This window comes from Anabrus simplex, chromosome 8 (genome assembly GCF_040414725.1).
Source record: "Anabrus simplex isolate iqAnaSimp1 chromosome 8, ASM4041472v1, whole genome shotgun sequence".
Classification (NCBI taxonomy): Eukaryota; Metazoa; Arthropoda; class Insecta; order Orthoptera; family Tettigoniidae; genus Anabrus; species Anabrus simplex.
Window position 1 is genome coordinate 11,442,911 of NC_090272.1, and position 14,442 is coordinate 11,457,352.

Consider the following 14,442-nt stretch of genomic DNA (forward strand, 5'->3'; position numbering starts at 1 on the left):
TCATGTAAATCTCATAACAACAACAACAATAGTGTGTGGCCTCTGGAGAGGCCTGGTGCAGGTCTTTTGAGTTGTCGAGTAATATTACAAGTAACTATTCAAATGTCAACGAGAGAACTCGCTAGTGGAAATAGCGAGGAAATGATACCAAAGGTAATCGATCGCATGGAACAAAATTGCTGGGGTGCATAAATACCGGTAACGAAAAAAATCGCGCGCACTTAATCACTCGTACGTAATAACGGATGCGTTAGTGATAGGGCTCTCGCTATAACCGAAGGTTAACACTCAGTTTAATATAGGAATTTTGAAGGGACAGCAAAATATTGTTGTTATAGCGGAGTTCTCGTTATATGCCGTACTCGCCATAGCGAACTTCTACTGTATAGGTTTTACATATGTGTTATAGGTGATGTTGAGTGTGTCTTGTGTACATCCTCATTTAGCGCCTGCTAGCCTCATCAGGTTAATCCGTTTATTCACTTTTTCAGATGTTTTCCTTACTTGGTTTTTCCAATTTAATTTTTTGTCCAGTGTCACACCTAGATATTTAGTGCTGTTGCTCTTTTCTGGATGATTGTCTTCCAGTTTGAGTTTGAACAGAGTATTTGCATGTTTAAGCGTGAAGAACTGATATACAGTTTTTGTCTTGCTGACAATCATATTGTTCTTGGTCGTCCATGAGGTAAGTTCCTCGAAGGCTGCATTCAAGGTTTGTTCTAGCCTTTCTTTCTGCTCGTTGCTTTTGTTACTGGCTGACGTCCAGATGACGACGTCATCAGCGAACATGCTAACCTTAATACCATTGACTTTTTAAAATTTGTTTGGTAGGTCATTGATACAAATATTGAAACGTGTGATACTAAATGTTGCTCCTTTTGATAAACCTATATTAGACTGTTTGTAACATGATTCTGTTTTTATCCATCTCTTGTTTAGGAATCTTTCAACCTAATTCAGCATGTTCTTTCTTACTTCATAGTTTTTTAACTTGCTGATGAGTTTGATCTCCAAACAATATCTTAAGCTCCTTTAAAGTCTGTACTCTTCTGGTCGTTAAAGCCTTGTGGACAAGTTTTGTTACTGCATTTTAGGGTGACATGTTTGTTCTGAATCCTGCTTGTTCTTCAGCAAGGTATTTTTGTTTCTCCAAATACCAATTTAGGTGTGCTGATACCATTTTTCCACATATTTTGGCAAGTATTGAAGTGAGGGTTATGGGTTGGTATGACTCCATTTCGTTTTCATCTTTCCCAGACCTTCGAATTGGGATGATAGTGCCTATAGTCCAGTCTGTTGGTAGGGATAAATCATTGAGCCAAAAGACATTGTAAATTTTTAGGAGTGTTTTGCATACATTGGGACCAATATTTTTTATGAATTCTGGGAAGATATTGTCATCTCCAGGTTGTTTTTTGTTTTGTATGTTACGAATTGCTTCATCCATTTCTTCCTTGGAGAATTCCCATGTAAACACCTCTTCTAGATGTGCACTCCCAAATGTGCTTTCTGTTTCTCTTTTTAGTTTCTGTTCTTTATTTTTCAACTTCTTATTTATTTTATATTGGTTTAGGTAGAATGTATTACACTTGTTGGAAATTTTCTTCTTATAACATTGCCATTTATTTTAATAGTGTGGCTGTATTTTTCTGTTTAATGAACTTGGTAGTTTGTGTGAGCTTTGGGTCCGTCTTTTCTGTAGTCTGTTATGTTAATAAACTTATCCCATGTTGTTTTATTGGCTTCACTGATTTTTCTTTTCAGTATTGCGTTTCTCGTCTCCACTCGATGACATAGTGTAATTTTTGCTCATCTTCTTTTTCCTTGAGCATTTTCAACAATTTCTCTTGTTTTGTCCCTCTTGTTTTTTGTTCAGTTAGTTTGGCATTTCAAAAGTTTTCCTTTCTTTGCACTTTCCCTAAACTTGGATGCAGCATTTCCACTTGCAATTTGTCTGCTTTTGTATAGGCCTATGTTTTGTATCCTTTGGTTTGGTAATTTTTGATGTTTTCTTCAGTAATATTAGCTTTGTTCACTTTAATGTCTTGCATTCTTCTTTCTTGATATTTGTTCCACTTGGCTTTCTTAAAATTCCACAGAATCTTTCCTTTAGGTTTCCTTCCCTTCATCTCCAGTTTCATGCTGATAACTGACATTCGGTATCTGCATTCAGGGTCGCAGATTACATCTCATTTGCAATGATCCGCAATGTTGGCTGATGCAATAGCTAAATCTAGGTTGGTCAAGTTTCCTGTGTAGTGCATGAAGGTTTTTGGCAAGACATAACTGATAGACTTTCCATGCCAAGCTGCATCCAAGTTTAGGGAAAGTGCAAAGAAAGGAAAACTTTTGAAATGCCAAACTAACTGAACAAAAAACAAGAGGGACAAAGCAAGAGAAATTGTTGAAAATGCTCAAGGAAAAAAAAGATGAGCAAAAATTACACTATGTCATCGAGTAGAGACGAGAAACGCAATACTGAAGCTGTTGGTACTCAAAATAGTTTTCGACGATTCTAACTACTGAATTTTCGTAATTGTATCCCCAATACTGGGATGCTCCATTAAAGTCTCCTACTATGGTAGAGTTTTTATGTGGTTGGAGTATATCAAGATTGAGATTATTGTTGTTTGGAGGGCTGTATAATTCATAAATTTGTATTTTGGTGTTGTTATCATCTCTACTATTTTGCTAGTCTTACTGTGTCATCTCTTTGACTATTTGGAAGTTTGCTGTGAGGTCATTTTTGATTGTTACAGCAATTCCACTTGCAATTTGTCTGCTTTTGTATAGGCCTATGTTTTGTATCCTTTGGTTTGGTAATTTTTGATGTTTTCTTCAGTAATATTAGCTTTGTTCGCTTTAATATGTTTTTGTTCATATCGATTAGTGTCCTGTTGAGTTCAGTCATCTTTGGGTTCAAGAGGTCTCCTGCATTCCATTGGAGAATTTTTAGTGTTTTCTTTTAATCTTTTTTCATTTGATAGGTTGATTTGGCCATGAAAAAAGGCAGTTGGGTTTCGTCGTTGAGATACCAGTGCCACGCTGTTACTCATTTTGAACCATCGTGGGGGGTGGACACGTGTAGCTTAAGGACTGCTACGGACGTGAGTAACTTTATAACCCTGCGAGAAAATATAAAATAACCTCTAATGTTCTTTACAGAACAGCAATCGATGGGTATTAGTGATGAACTCCGACATCGCCTTCGAATGTTGACGAGAGAGCTCGCTAGTGCACATACCAAGTAAACAATACCAAAGATGATCGATCGCATTTATTATAATCGCTTGAGTGCGTAAATATAGATAACAGAAAAAATAGGGCGCGCTTAATCACTCGTAATAACGGATGCATCAGTGATACGGTTCTCGATGTAACTGAAGGAGCCGGGCTGAGTGGCTCAGATGGTTAAGGCGCTGGCCTTCTAACCCCAACTTGGCAGGTTTGATCCTGGCTCAGTCCGGTGGTATTTGAAGGTGCTCAAATACGACAGCCCCGTGTCGGTAGATTTACTGGCACGTTAAAGAACTCCTGCGGGACTAAATTCCGGCACCTCGGCGTCTCTGAAGACCTTAAAAAGTAGTTAGTGGGACGTAAAGCAAATAGCATTAGTAGTAGTAGTAGTAGTAGTAGTAGTAGTAGTAGTAGTAGTAGTAGTAGTAACTGAAGGATACTGCACAGTTTAATGCAGGAATTTTCAAGGCGCAGAAAAAGAACTTTCATTATAACGTGGTTCTCGCTGTAGCAGACTCTACTCTATTTTAACTCCCTAGTTAGAGATATTGACTGTGTAGAGATTGAATAACAGAAGCAAAAGAATGCCTCCTTGCTGGATCTGGACAAGGCTGTGCAGCAGTTTGTCCCAATACAAGTTTTCTGCTATCTGGATATCCTTGTTGCCCAGGTACTCCTCTCGTGGAAGTTAATATAATTATACATCCTCTTTAAACCAAAAATAGACTAACAACGTGCAGTGAAAAGGAGATGAGATGAGGAACGACAGAAAAGATCAGAAGGAATGAAAAGCGGAAAGAAAATGATTAACTGAAGTGGCTCAATGCGGCTGTAAAAGCAGAATAATAATAATAATAATAATAATATACATATTACACAGGAACACTTGATCGATTTAGAGGCTGTCCAAAAGGCAAAGTGTATGTAGAACCAGCTAAAAGAAATAAAACAATCTGTTGAATCTTCTGACATTATACAATATATTTGTATTATTTTTCTTCTTTTCAGGAAACACTTCAGTCTGTGTACAATTGGCAGTTTGTTCAATCTTTGCACTTGTGGTCTGATGTCCTTGGAGCTACGGCCAATAAACCTCAGTTGGAACCGTTGATTTACCCTGTTGTGCAGGTAGGTTCTAGATTGATATGTTCAGCCAACAGTAGCCCCAGAGCAAGGCGTGCTGTTGCGTCACCACCCGTACCAGACTGTCAGAGTCATAAATGAGACTGCTAGTCTTTTCAAGTGCCATTTTCTAAAGTGGAAGTTAAAGTAGTTACATGACATGTTCTGTTCTTTTACCTTGTATGTTTCAGGTTGTGATTGGAACTATAAAGTTAATTCCAACTGCTCAGTATTTTCCTCTGAGGTTTCATTGTATTCAGATTTTGATTCAGCTGTCCAAGAGCACGGGAACGTTCATACCTCTGCTCCCTTTTCTCTTAGAGGTAAGAATTCATAATTGTATTTACAGCAAACTCTTGATTATCCAGTTTTGCAGATTATCCGTGCACAGTTCTCAAAATATTCCTTTTTAGAGAGGGAATTCCACTGGAGCATCACAAAACAATTTTCCACCCGCAGAAGCAGATCTTTCATCAGTCATCAGTGATCTGCATTTATGGCTGTTACCCAGGTGACAGATTCCCTATCTAGCCTCTTCTTAAATGTTTTCAAAGAAGTTGGAATTTTTTTTTTTTCAAGCTGCTTTACGTCGCACCGACACAGATAGGTCTTATTGCGGCGATGGGACAGGAAGTGGCTAGGAGTGGGAAGGAAGCGGCCGTGGCCTTAATTAAGGTACAGACCCAGCATTTGCCTGGTGGGAAAATGGGAAACCACGGAAAACCATCTTCAGGGCTGCCGACAGTGGGGTTCGAACCCACTATCTTCCGAATACTGGATACTGTTATATGTGATAAATATCATTTTTGATCCGTATTGATGATATTTGATTAGAATAATAACAATAAGTTAATTTATTAATTTGACCACCTAATCAATACAATAAGTCTTGTCTTTGTTCATTTATATTGACATGTTAACTAAAATGGAACATGTTTCGCCATGTATATAGGCATCATCAGCCATTGCCTTAACCTTGAAATAAAATCGAGCACCTGATTTACATATGAATGAAATGAAATAAAACTAATTTTTAAAGAAGCCTTGGAGAGACTAGAACTAAAATTAACATATAGTAAAAGACTTGTACAATGTTGGAATTTAAAGATATTGCAATGAGTAAGGAGTTTACAATTGGTGAAAGTATTTACAGTATTGACATTAGAAGGCTTCTATTATAATTGAAATGAACAAAGCGACAGTCTGTTATAAACAAGTATGTTGACCGACCAGCGGTTACAATTAGACAATGACCTGTAATTAAATCAAAGTGAACCACAACTTCACCATACGCCATTGACTTTCGACTTTCATCTCATGAAAACAAATAATTACAGGTCACTTGACCATCCTTCGACATTATTTTATTCAACATTATTTTTTGAATAAATACGATTTTGATTGTCATTTTCGTCATTGTCTAATTGTAACCGCTGGTCGGTCAACATCTTACCACTTGTTTATAACAGACTGTCGCTTTGTTCATTTCAATTATAATAGAAGCCTTCTAATGTCAATACTGTAAATACTTTCACCAATTGTAAACTCCTTACTCATTGCAATATCTTTAAATTCCAACATTGTACAAGTCTTTTACTATATGTTAATTTTAGTTCTAGTCTCTCCAAGGCTTCTTTAAAAATTAGTTTTATTTCATTTCATTCATATGTAAATCAGGTGCTCGATTTTATTTCAAGGTTAAGGCAATGGCTGATGATGCCTATATACAAGGCGAAACATGTTCCATTTTAGTTAACATGTCAATATAAATGAACAAAGATAAGACTTATTGTATTGATTAGGTGGTCAAATTAATAAATTAACCTATTGTTATTACTGGATACTGGCCGCACTTAAGCGACTGCAGCTATTGAGATCGGTAGTTGAAAATTCATAAGATAGGTAACTTAAAGGGTCCACCTTTTCAATACAAATAAATGTTACAAGTTTATTTACAACATATTTTTTACTTGGAACTAGTTTCGACGCTGTTTAGCGTCATCTTCAATCAAAATGTGAGAAATAGGCATAGGCATATACTTGCAGACATGTACATTACACAAAATGTTACATCAATGTGATTAAATAAGAGTAAAAGAGTCATAAAATAGTGAATTACAAAGTCAGAAATTGTCAGGCGACAAAATGGTCCATGAAGGGTGAATTAAAACTGTATAAACATGAGTTAGGACTCAGAAACCCAAACATCTAAAAATCATATAAACCACAACAAAATCACGTGGAAGTTCGAGATGAATTTGGCATTGGAGATTCAAATTTTTCAGACACACTTCTATTGAATGTTGCCTGCCGTGAGTGTAGTACAAAACACAAGTTCGGATTCAACAAACACAATCGTCTCAAAAATGCAAATAACATTTTTTTAAAATTTTGGGTTGAGATGAACTTGGCAATTAGGGATTCAAATTTGTAGTCACTTATTCACTAAGCGTCAATTCAAAACCAGCCGCGAAGGGTGAAATAAAGTTGTACAAGTACGAGTTTGGACTTGATAAACGCAATCTTTTGAAATACATGTAACACATTTGACTGTAAGTTCGAGAAGAACTTGGCACTTGAAGATTTGTGTTCACTTATTCATTGAATGTCACTGGTGCGAGTGTAGTTCAAATACGAGTTAGGACTTAACAGAATCAATCTTCTCAAAATTGCACATGACATTTGAACCTTTGGTTTGAGATGAACTTGGCAGTTGAAGGTTCAAATTTGTAGATATTCATTAAATGTCACTACAAAACAGTCCATGAAGGGTGAAATAAAATTATAACAAACACGAGCTAAGATTCAATAAACACTAATTTCTAAATACATATTTAAAAAATTCAAATTTTGCATAATTTCAATATGAACTTGGCAGTTAAAGAATCAAAATTTGTAGACACTTTTTCATTAAATGTCACATAGGCCGAGCGTAGTATAAACATAAGTTAGGCCTCAACATACACAAACTTTTACAAATGCATATAACATACCAAAATCCAAGTACCAAAATCACAAATGTAGTGATTTTTCATTAAATGTCACTTGTTGAGGGTGTAGTAAACATATTCATGTGACAAGAATACAAACTTCGAATTATGTAAAACTTTCTTCTGAGAGCTTAGAAGTTGACTGTGCTATTATCTGTGGTCTATTGTTGCAACGTAACGTGTAGGGTGGAGACAGTTTCTATGATGTTCACAGTTAATTGAGGGACCTGAGGCGGTAAAGCTATGGCGCGAGATGAAGTGGAACTGAGCACTGTGGATAGTTTAGGTCGGGGGAACAGCCGTTTTGTTGGGGTGCGAGGGGAGAGGGAAGGAGGAGGAGTGGTAGCGGAAGTGTGAGGAGTGGAAGGAGGGGGAATTAGGGAGGGTGATGCGGTGAAAATGCATGGCGTGACAAAGTATTATGCATAATGTGAAAGACAGATCTGTTATTCGGAATATTAATATTTTTGAAAAATTCAATGAGAAAGTCGAACAGGATCTTTGGTTTCTCGGAGATATCATTTAAGTTTAGGTTTGGATTGAAATATTGATCTAAATGAATATAGCAGTTTTCAGTGACGTCTAGTAAAGAACCTTTGTTTAGAACTTCTAATACCTCAAGATCTTGATCTATTTCAATAAAGTTGTGCTTAAATTATTTTATATGTAGGCTGACTGCGGAAAAACGATTGTGCTTTATAGCATTGACATGTTCTGCATATCTGATTTTAAAACTGCGTCCTGTTTGACCTAGGTAAGTGCTATTGCAGTCTTGGCAAGAAAACCTATATACACCTGATTTAAAAAAGAACTACATTTATTTATTCATGTACAGTTATGCAGGATCTCGGTGCTTCTGTTGTTAATACGAAAGGCTATTTTAACCTTGCGTTTTTTTTTGTTTTTTTTTCAAAGTTAGTTACGTAAATTTCTTTATTAAATGTAAATGTTGAAAACGTGGCAGTGCTAGTATTGTCTTTTATTAAGGTGGTTTTTGGGTGGTATTTGAATTTATTGATTATTCTTTCAGTAAAGGTTTCATTATATCCATTAAATTTTGCTATAGAACGAATGGTGTTCAGTTCAATGAACTGCGAACATCATAGAAACTGTCTCCACCCTACATGTTACGTTGCAACAGTAGACCACAGATAACAGCACAGTCAACTTCTAAGCTCTCAGAAGAACATTTTACATAATTCTTGTCGAATGAATATGTTTACTACACCCTCAACAAGTGACATTTAATGAAAAATCACTACAAATGTGAATTTTTAACTGCCAAGTTCATCTTGTACTTGGATTTTGGTATGTTATATGCATTTGTTAAAGTTTGTGTATGTTGAGGCCTAACTCATGTTTATACTACACTCGGCCTATGTGACATTTAATGAAAAAGTGTCTACAAATTTTGATTCTTTAACTGCCAAGTTCATATTGAACGTACGCAAAATTTGAATATTTTTTTATATGTATGTTACAAGTGAACTATGTAATGCGAGTGGAATGTATTTTTTTTTAGACTTTGTTTGTAAAATATGATATGATGTTTTATTTTTATTGACCTAACCTGTACTGTATAATGTTGCAACATAGGCATTTGTAAATAGTAGAATTCTGTCTATAGTTCCTGGAAAGATCCAGAAAGTTACATAACTTTTGTACAGGGTGTGTTACTTTGTTGGTATGTGTTCTAGAAAATGTGGTCTGTCTATTCTGGAAAAAATACGACTTTCGCGATCATGCGTGTTCTAGAATGTTGGTCAAAGTTCGCGATCGAAAGTAAGGTTGTGATTGGTGAGTCTAGGTGGCGATAGGGAACTCGTGCGCGCTGATTGGCTGCCTCCAAGGCCAGTAATTCCTATATATAGTGAGCGAGGCAGTGTTCGAATTAATTCTGTATCCTGAATTCTGTCGGTCTCGGTTTATCGGTCTGCGAGAAGCCTATCTGGTTGACGTCCCCCGGCTTCCGGGATGCCCCTCTCCTCGGGTAAGCACTCTTGAATTCCATTCCTGCTAAAATTTCGGTAATGTTCCGATTTGCTCTTCATACAGGAGTCTGCCCTAACCTCGCCTAGATTCACCAAATTAGTTACTTATGACACCTTAGTTTTTCAGCTAGGCTTACCTGTTCGTTTCCGAGGCATTCCCATTTCTTGTTTCACTAACGTATGTAGAATGTGGTTTAATATTATTTCCCTTGGGGTTTGCCTCTGGTAGTTCTGTATCACTTTAGGTACGCTAGATTTTGGAGAAACTCTTCACATCACTGTATATTGCATTGTACAACTACATTGGTAAATAGATGTACAGTTGATTTGAGATTTGAATTTACACTGCTATGAAATAAGCTATGTACATCACTGAACTTATAGCTCATAACTTGGAATGTATTTGTAAAATTATCTTGTAAATAATATTTTTAAAATCTAAGGATCACGGTGATTTATTTCGGAACCCGCTATCTAAGCCATGTCCATGCCTTTGGTAGGTTCCCAGCCTTTTCATCTTCCCGGTTTGTTGTTCACTAGTTGGCCCTACTGATAGTTACGTACTTGTTTTGTTGGAGATCCGCGTAATGCTAGCTACTGTTTTTCCGAGTGTGTAGTGTTTTCTTATATTGTGTATTGTACTCTTACCTCCCCCTTTTAACTGTGTTTGTGCCTTGTTTGGTGTTACCCCTGTAGTCTGAGGTTGCATGTATTTAGAAATTAGTGTTTATTGAATCCTAACTAGTGTTTGTTATAATTTTATTTCACCCTTCATGGACTGTTTTGTAGTGACATTTAATGAATATCTACAAATTTGAACCTGCAACTGCCAAGTTCATCTCAAACCAAAGGTTCAAATGTCATGTGCAATTTTGAGAAGATTGATTCTGTTAAGTCCTAACTCGTATTTGAACTACACTCGCACCAGTGACATTCAATGAATAATTAAACACAAATCTTTAAGTGCCAAGTTCTTCTCGAACTTACAGTCAAACGTGTTACATGTATTTCGAAAGATAGCATTTATCAAGTCCAAACTCGTACTTGTACAACTTTATTTCACCCTTCGCGGCTGGTTTTGAATTGACGCTTAGTGAATAAGTAACTACGAATTTGAATCCCTAACTGCCAAGTTCATCTCAACCCAAATTTAAAAAAAAATGTTATTTGCATTTTTGAGACGATTGAGTTTGTTGAATCCTAACTTATGTTTTGTACTACACTCACGGCAGGTAACATTTAATAGAAGTGTGTCTGAAAAATTTGAATCTCCAATGCCAAATTCATCTCGAACTTCCGCGTGATTTTGTTGTGGTTTATATGATTTTTAGATGTTTGGGCTTTTTAGTCCTAACTCATGTTTATACAGTTTTAATTCACCCTTCATGGACCATTTTGTCGCCTGACAATTTCTGACTTTGTAATTCACTATTTTATGTCTCTTTTACTCTTATTTAATCACATTGATGTAACATTTTGTGTAATGTACATGTCTGCAAGTATACGCCTATGCCTATTTCTCACATTTTTACTGAAGATGACGCTAAACAGCGTCGAAACTAGTTCCAAGTAAAAATATGTTGTAAATAAACTTGTAACATTTATTTGTATTGAAAAGGTGGACCCTTTAAGTTACCTATCTTACGTTCTCAGCTCAATACGGACAAAAAATTAAATTCTTAGATTTAAATGAAGCAGCCAACCAGGCAAAAATGATATAAAATTATATATAATTTATATAAATTATCTCAATTTATCCAACAATTTCTTAATAAATATTATAAATTCTCATCAAATAAATCCATCAGGAACACTGTAGAATTCGTAAACAAACTAGACAGTTTCAAACTTCAACCATATCATTCAATGCACTCCTTTGATATAGTCAACATGTATCCCAGTATAAAAACCAACTCATTATTCCCGATCATCGAAAAAACTTACTAGCCGACAATCAAGTAAGTAAACTTGAAGTTCAAGACTTCACGACTATCTTAAAATTACTAATTAACAATAATTATTTCACATTTGATAAGATTATTTACAAACAAGATGGTTTGGTAATGGGTTCACCAGCCTCAGGAATTTTAGCAGAGATCTATCTTGATTTCTTAGAGCACACCGGCATCGACAATAACATCAAATTTGCCAATGACCAATTCTGGGCTAGGTTTGTGGATGACACATTTATAATCCTAGATGAACGCTCTATATGCGCGCCATCCATCCTCAAAAATCTTAATAACATTAGAATCCTTAGAATCAGAGATAAATAACTCCATCAACTTTCTAGACCTAACAGTCAATAGGCACCCCTCTTCATTTACATATAGTATTTATTGAAAGCCCACTCAAACGGCCTCTACTATAAGAAATGACTCACTAGATCCTCAAAGACATAAAGCGGCTACATATAATAGCTTGGTAGATTGAGCATTCAGGATTCCGATGTCCAGGAAAAACTTCAATAAAAAAATTAACACCATTCGTTGTATAGCAAAATTTAATGGATATAATGAAACCTTTATTGAAAGAATAATCAATAAATTCAAATACCACCCAAAAACCACCTTAATAAAAGACAATACTAGTACTGCCACATTTTCAACATTTACATTTAATAAAGAAATTTACGTAACTAACTTTGAAAAAAAAACGCAAGGTTAAAATAGCCTTTTATACTAACAACAGAAGCACCGAGATCCTGCATAACTGTACATGAATAAATATATGTAGTCCTTTTTTAAATCAGGTGTATATAGGTTTTCTTGCCAAGACTGCAATAGCACTTACCTAGGTCAAACAGGATGCAGTTTTAAAATCAGATATGCAGAACATGTCAATGCTATAAAGCACAATCGTTTTTCCGCAGTCAGCCTACATATAAAATAATTTAAGCACAACTTTACTGAAATAGATCAAGATCTTGAGGTATTAGAAGTTCTAAACAAAGGTTCTTTACTAGACGTCACTGAAAACTGCTATATTCATTTAGATCAATATTTCAATCCAAACCTAAACTTAAATGATATCTCCGAGAAACCAAAGATCCTGTTCGACTTTCTCATTGAATTTTTCAAAAATATTAATATTCCGAATAACAGATCTGTCTTTCACATTATGCATAATACTTTGTCACGCCATGCATTTCCACCGCATCACCCTCCCTAATTCCCCCTCCTTCCACTCCTCACACTTCCCCTACCACTCCTCCTCCTTCCCTCTCCCCTTGCACCCCAACAAAATGGCTGTTCCCCCGACCTAAACTATCCACCGTGCTCAGTTCCACTTCATCTCGCGCCATAGCTTTACCGCCTCAGGTCCCTCAATTAACTGTGAACGTCATAGAAACTGTCTCCACCCTACACGTTACATTGCAACAATAGACCACAGATAATAGCACAGTCAACTTCTAAGCTCTCAGAAGAAAGTTTTACATAATTCGAAGTTTGTATTCTGGTCAAATGAATATGTTTACTACACCCTCAACAAGTGACATTTAATGAAAAATCACTACATTTGTGAATTTTTAACTGCCAAGTTCATCTTGTACTTGGATTTTGGTATGTTATATGCATTTGTAAAAGTTTGTGTATGTTGAGGCCTAACTTATGTTTATACTACGCTCGGCCTATGTGACATTTAATGAAAAAGTGTCTACAAATTTTGATTCTTTAACTGCCAAGTTCATATTGAAATTATGCAAAATTTGAATTTTTTAAATATGTATTTAGAAATTAGTGTTTATTGAATCTTAGCTCGTGTTTGTTATAATTTTATTTCACCCTTCATGGACTGTTTTGTAGTGACATTTAATGAATATCCACAAATTTGAACCTTCAACTGCCAAGTTCATCTCAAACCAAAGGTTCAAATGTCATGTGCAATTTTGAGAAGATTGATTCTGTTAAGTCCTAACTCGTATTTGAACTGCACTCGCACCAGTGACATTCAATGAATAATTAAACACAAATCTTTAAGTGCCAAGTTCTTCTCGAACTTACAGTCAAACGTGTTACATGTATTTCAAAAAATTGCGTTTATCAAGTCCAAACTCGTACTTGTACAACTTTATTTCACCCTTCGCGGCTGGTTTTGAATTGACGCTCAGTGAATAAGTGACTACAAATTTGAATCCCTAATTGCCAAGTTCATCTCAACCCAAAATTTTTAAAAAAGGTTATTTGCATTTTTGAGACGATTGTGTTTGTTGAATCCGAACTTGTGTTTTGTACTACACTCGCGGCAGGTAACATTCAATAGAAGAGTGTCTGAAAAATTTGAATCTCCAGTGCCAAATTCATCTCGAACTTCCGCGTGATTTTGTTGTGGTTTATATGATTTTTAGATGATTGTGTTTTTTAGTCCTAACTCATGTTTATACAGTTTTAATTCACCCTTCATGGACCATTTTGTCGCCAGGCAATTTCTGACTTTGTAATTCACTATTTTATGACTCTTTTACTCTTATTTAATCACAATGATGTAACATTTTGTGTAATGTACATGTCTGCAAGTATACGCCTATGCCTGTTTCTCACATTTTGGCTGAAGATGACGCTAAACAGCGTCGAAACTAGTTCCAAGTAAAAATATGTTGTAAATAAACTTGTAACATTTATTTGTATTGAAAAGGTGGACCCTTTAAGTTACCTATCTTACATTCTCAGTTCAATATGGACAAAAAATGAAATTCTTAGATTTAAATAAGTTGAAAATTCAGCAAACATTTCCCTTGATATATTATCCCAGTCCTTTATACCTCAACTTGTAAATTAATATTTGAATTTCTATAAAATACTTTCCCACCTTGTATTTTATAGAAATTTGAATGCAAGTCAATACGGACGGGAATAACCAACATGGTGAAAATAATGAATCAATATTTGCTCGAGTTTGTCCTCTTGAATTCCAGCTTTATCTTCATATACATCCATTGCAAAGAAAATACATGAGCACACAAAAATAAAGTCACTGTTTTAAATATTGACCAACTAAATAAAACAAGAAACCATGTTTGGTGTACAGACGAATGTGACAGACTTGTACAACTCAGACGACAATCCTTGCATAATTGATCTTGATTTTCAGGGGAAAATATT

General features: G+C 35.6%; 1 protein-coding gene across 5 annotated transcripts in view; it reads left to right on the forward strand.

Annotated features, from left to right (window-relative positions):
• The window catches only part of Noc2 (Nucleolar complex protein 2), a 219,037-nt gene that overhangs the window by 163,407 nt on the left and 41,188 nt on the right, over window positions 1-14,442 (forward strand). For all 5 annotated transcript variants that reach the window (XM_067152694.2, XM_068229011.1, XM_068229010.1 and 2 more), the window contains 2 exons: window positions 4,246-4,365; window positions 4,551-4,682. In XM_067152694.2, the coding sequence (XP_067008795.2) occupies window positions 4,246-4,365; window positions 4,551-4,682 (252 nt within the window). The remainder of the gene's footprint in view (window positions 1-4,245; window positions 4,366-4,550; window positions 4,683-14,442) is intronic.